Below are 4,630 nucleotides of genomic sequence, written 5' to 3'. Positions count from 1 at the left end.
GACTCATCTAGGATATAATCTCTACACCACCAGTAGTATAGGGGTTCATCTCCTCTACAACACCAGTAGTATAGGGGTCCATCTCCTCTACCATAGCAGGACTCATCTAGGGATACCATCTCCTCTACACCACCAGTAGTATAGGGGTCCATCTCCTCTACAACACCAGTAGTATAGAGGTTGATCTCCTCTCCATAGCAGGACTCATCTAGGATTCATCACCTCTACAACACCAGTAGTATAGAGGTTCATCTCCTCTCCATAGCAGGACTCATCTAGGATAGCATCTCTACACCACCGGTAGTATAGGGGTCCATCTCCTCTACAACACCAGTAGTATAGGGGTTCATCTCCTCTCCATAGCAGGACTCATCTAGGATAGCATCTCTACACCACCGGTAGTATAGGGGTTCATCTCCTCTACAACACCAGTAGTATAGGGGTTCATCTCCTCTACAACACTAGAGTGGTATAGGGGTTCATCTCCTCTACAACACCAGTAGTATAGGGGTTCATCTCCTCTACAACACTAGAGTGGTATAGGGGTCCATCTCCTCTCCATAGCAGGACTCATCTAGGATATAATCTCTACACCACCAGTAGTATAGGGGTCCATCTCCTCTACAACACCAGTAGTATAGGGGTTCATCTCCTCTACAACACTAGAGTGGTATAGGGGTTCATCTCCTCTACAACACTAGAGTGGTATAGGGGTTCATCTCCTCTACAACACCAGTAGTATAGGGGTTCATCTCCTCTACAACACCAGTAGTATAGGGGTTCATCTCCTCTACAACACCAGTAGTATAGGGGTCCATCTCCTCTACAACACCAGTAGTATAGGGGTCCATCTCCTCTACAACACCAGTAGTATAGGGGTTCATCTCCTCTACAACACCAGTAGTATAGGGGTCCATCTCCTCTACAACACCAGTAGTATAGGGGTTCATCTCCTCTACAACACCAGTAGTATAGGGGTTCATCTCCTCTACAACACCAGTAGTATAGGGGTCCATCTCCTCTACAACACCAGTAGTATAGGGGTCCATCTCCTCTACAACACCAGTAGTATAGGGGTCCATCTCCTCTACAACACCAGTAGTATAGGGGTTCATCTCCTCTACAACACCAGTAGTATAGGGGTTCATCTCCTCTACAACACCAGTAGTATAGGGGTCCATCTCCTCTACAACACCAGTAGTATAGGGGTCCATTTCCTCTACAACACCAGTAGTATAGGGGTTCATCTCCTCTACAACACCAGTAGTATAGGGGTCCATCTCCTCTACAACACCAGTAGTATAGGGGTCCATCTCCTCTACAACACCAGTAGTATAGGGGGTTCATCTCCTCTACAACACCAGTAGTATAGGGGTTCATCTCCTCTACAACACCAGTAGTATAGGGGTTCATCTCCTCTACAACACCAGTAGTATAGGGGTTCATCTCCTCTACAACACCAGTAGTATAGGGGTTCATCTCCTCTACAACACCAGTAGTATAGGGGTCCATTTCCTCTACAACACCAGTAGTATAGGGGTTCATCTCCTCTACAACACCAGTAGTATAGGGGTCCATCTCCTCTACAACACCAGTAGTATAGGGGTCCATCTCCTCTAAATCAAATCAAATCAAATTTTATTTGTCACATACACATGGTTAGCAGATGTTAATGCGAGTGTAGCGAAATGCTTGTGCTTCTAGTTCCGACAATGCAGTGATAACCAACAAGTAATCTAACTAACAATTCCAAAACTACTGTCTTATACACAGTGTAAGGGGATAAAGAATATGTACATACGGATATATGAATGAGTGATGGTACAGAGCAGCATACAGTAGATGGTATCGAGTACAGTATATACATATGAGATGAGTATGTAAACAAAGTGGCATAGTTAAAGTGGCTATTGATAAATGTATTACATAAGGATGCAGTCGATGATATAGAGTACAGTATATACGTATGCATATGAGATGAATAATGTAGTAAGTAACATTATATAAGGTAGCATTGTTTTTAAAGTGGCTAGTGATATATTTTACATCATTTCCCATCAATCCCATTATTAAAGTGGCTGAGTTGAGTCAGTGTCAGTGACAGTGTGTTGGCAGCAGCCACTCAATGTTAGTGGTGGCTGTTTAACAGTCTGATGGCCTTGAGATAGAAGCTGCTTTTTTCAGTCTCTCGGTCCCAGCTTGATGCACCTGTACTGACCTCGCCTTCTGATGGTAGCGGGGTGAACAGGCAGTGGCTCCTCGGGTGGTTGTTGTCCTTGATGATCTTTATGGCCTTCCTGTAACATCGGGTGGTGTAGGTGTCCTGGAGGGCAGGTAGTTTGCCCTCGGTGATGCGTTGTGCAGACCTCACTACCTCTGGAGAGCCTTACGGCTGAGGGCGGAGCAGTGCTGCCGTACCCCAGGCGGTAGATACAGCCCGCCAGGATGCTCTCGATTGTGCATCTGTAGAAGTTTGTGAGTGCTTTTGGTGACAAGCCGAATTTCTTCAGCCTCCTGAGGTTGAAGAGGCGCTGCTGCGCTTCACGACGCTGTCAGTGTGAGTGGATCAATTCAGTTTGTCTGTGATGTGTATGCCGAGGAACTTAAAACTTGCTACCCTCTCCACTACTGTTCCATCGATGTGGATAGGGGGTGTTCCCTCTGCTGTTTCCTGAAGTCCACAATCATCTCCTTAGTTTTGTTGACGTTGAGTGTGAGTTATTTTCTGACACCACCTCCCGAGGGCCCTCACCTCCTCCCTGTAGGCCGTCTGAAACCGTTTATCAAGCCTACCACTGTTGTGTCGTCCGCAAACTTGATGATTGAGTTGGAGCGTGCGCATTAGCCCGCGCGAGTCGTGAGTGAACAGGGAGTACAGGAGAGGGCTCCGAGCACACCCACGGCCAGGGCCCCGTGTTGAGGATCAGCGGGAGCGTGTTATTGCTACCCTCTCACCACCCTAGGTGCGGCCCGTCAGGAAGTCAATTTACCCAGTTGCACAGAGAGGTCGAGACCCAGGGTCTCGAGCTTAACTTGGAGGGTACTATGGTGTTGAATGCCGAGGCTGTAGTCGGAAGCATTCTCACATAGGTATTCCTCTTGTCCAGGTAGGTTAGGGCAGTGTGCAGTGTGGTTGAGATTGCATCGTCTGTGGACCTATTTGGGGCGGTAAGCAGGGTGGAGTGGGTCTAGGTGTCAGGGTAGGGTGGAGTGATATGGTCCTTGACTAGTCTCTCAAAGCACTTCATGATGACGGAAGTTGAGTGCTACGGGGCGTGAGTCGTTTAGCTCCAGTTACCTTAGCTTTCTTGGGAACAGGAACAATGGTGGCCCTCTTGAAGCATGTGGGAACAGCAGACTGGTATAGGGATTGATTGAATATGTCCGTAAACACACCGGCCAGCTGGTCTGCGCATGCTCTGAGGGCGCGGCTGGGGATGCCGTCTGGGCCTGCAGCCTTGCGGGTTAACACGTTTAAATGTCTTACTCACCTCGGCTGCAGTGAAGGAGAGACCGCATGTTTTCGTTGCAGGCCGTGTCAGTGGCACTGTATTGTCCTCAAAAGCGGGCAAAAGTTATTCAGTCTGCCTGGGAGCAAGACATCTGGTCCGTGACTGGGCTGGGTTTCTTCTTGTAGTCCGTGATTGACTGTAGACCCTGCCACATGCCTCTTGTGTCTGAGCCATTGAATTGAGATTCCACTTTGTCTCTGTACTGACGCTTAGCTTGTTAATAGCCTTGGGAGGAATAGCTGCATTGTTTATATTGGACATGTTACCAGACACCTTGCCCTGATTAAAAGCAGTGGTTCGCTTTCAGTTTCATGCGAATGCTGCCATCAATCACGGTTTCTGGTTTGGGAATGTTTTTATCGTTGCTATGGAACGACATCTTCGACGCACGTTCTAATGAACTCGCACACCGAATCAGCGTATTCGTCAATATTTTATCTGGCATGTCTGAGAAACATATCCCAGTCACGTGATGGAAGCAGTCTTGGAGTGTGGAGTCAGCTTGGTCTGACCAGCGTTGGACAGACCTCAGCGTGGGAGCCTCTTGTTTTAGTTTCTGCCTGTAGGCAGGGATCAGCAAAATGGAGTCGTGGTCAGCTTTTCCCGAAGGCGGGGCAGAGCCTTATATGCGTCAAGCGAGAAGTTAGAGTAACAATGATCCAAGGTTTTACCACCCCTGGTTAACGCAATCGATATGCTGATAAAATTTAGGAGTCTTGTTTCAGATTAGCCTTGTTAAATCTTTAGCTACAATGAATGCAACCTCCGGATAAATGGTTTCCAGTTGCAAGAAGGATTAAATAAAGTTTTGTTCAGAACACTTCGATGTGTCTGCCCAGGGGGAGATATATACGGCTGTGATTATATTTCGAAGAGAATTCTCTTGGTAGATAATAATGCGGTCTACATTTGATTGTGAGGAATTCACAAATCAATTGAACAGAAGGATTTGAGTTCCTATGTTTCTTTCATCACACCATGTCTCGTTAGTCATGAGGCATCGCCCCCGCCCCTCTTCTTACCAGCAAGATGTTTGTTTCTGTCGGCGTGATGCGTGGAGAAACCCGTTGGCTGCACCGCATCGGATAGCGTCTCTCCAGTGAGCCATGTTTCCGTGA

The 4,630-nt window shown here is 47.4% G+C and overlaps 1 protein-coding gene across 1 annotated transcript; it reads right to left on the bottom strand.

Annotated features, from left to right (window-relative positions):
• LOC127921584 (uncharacterized) lies at nucleotides 1–1,903 on the bottom strand. The gene is made up of 2 exons (XM_052505177.1): nucleotides 223–1,903; nucleotides 1–52 (listed from the first exon to the last, which is right to left on the bottom strand). The coding sequence occupies exon 1, from the start codon at nucleotides 1,609–1,611 to the stop codon at nucleotides 655–657; it is 957 nt and encodes a 318-aa protein (XP_052361137.1). The 5' UTR covers nucleotides 1,612–1,903; the 3' UTR covers nucleotides 1–52; nucleotides 223–654.
• Between the last annotated feature and the right edge of the window lie 2,727 nt (nucleotides 1,904–4,630).

The sequence above is a fragment of the Oncorhynchus keta genome, unplaced genomic scaffold (genome assembly GCF_023373465.1).
Source record: "Oncorhynchus keta strain PuntledgeMale-10-30-2019 unplaced genomic scaffold, Oket_V2 Un_contig_22648_pilon_pilon, whole genome shotgun sequence".
Lineage (NCBI taxonomy): Eukaryota > Metazoa > Chordata > Actinopteri > Salmoniformes > Salmonidae > Oncorhynchus > Oncorhynchus keta.
This window is presented reverse-complemented; position numbering and strand designations above follow the sequence as displayed.

Coding starts and splice junctions, on each gene's coding strand:
- LOC127921584 (XM_052505177.1), bottom strand. CDS start 1,611: ATGGACCCCTATACTACTGGTGTTGTAGAGGAGATGGACCCCTATACT.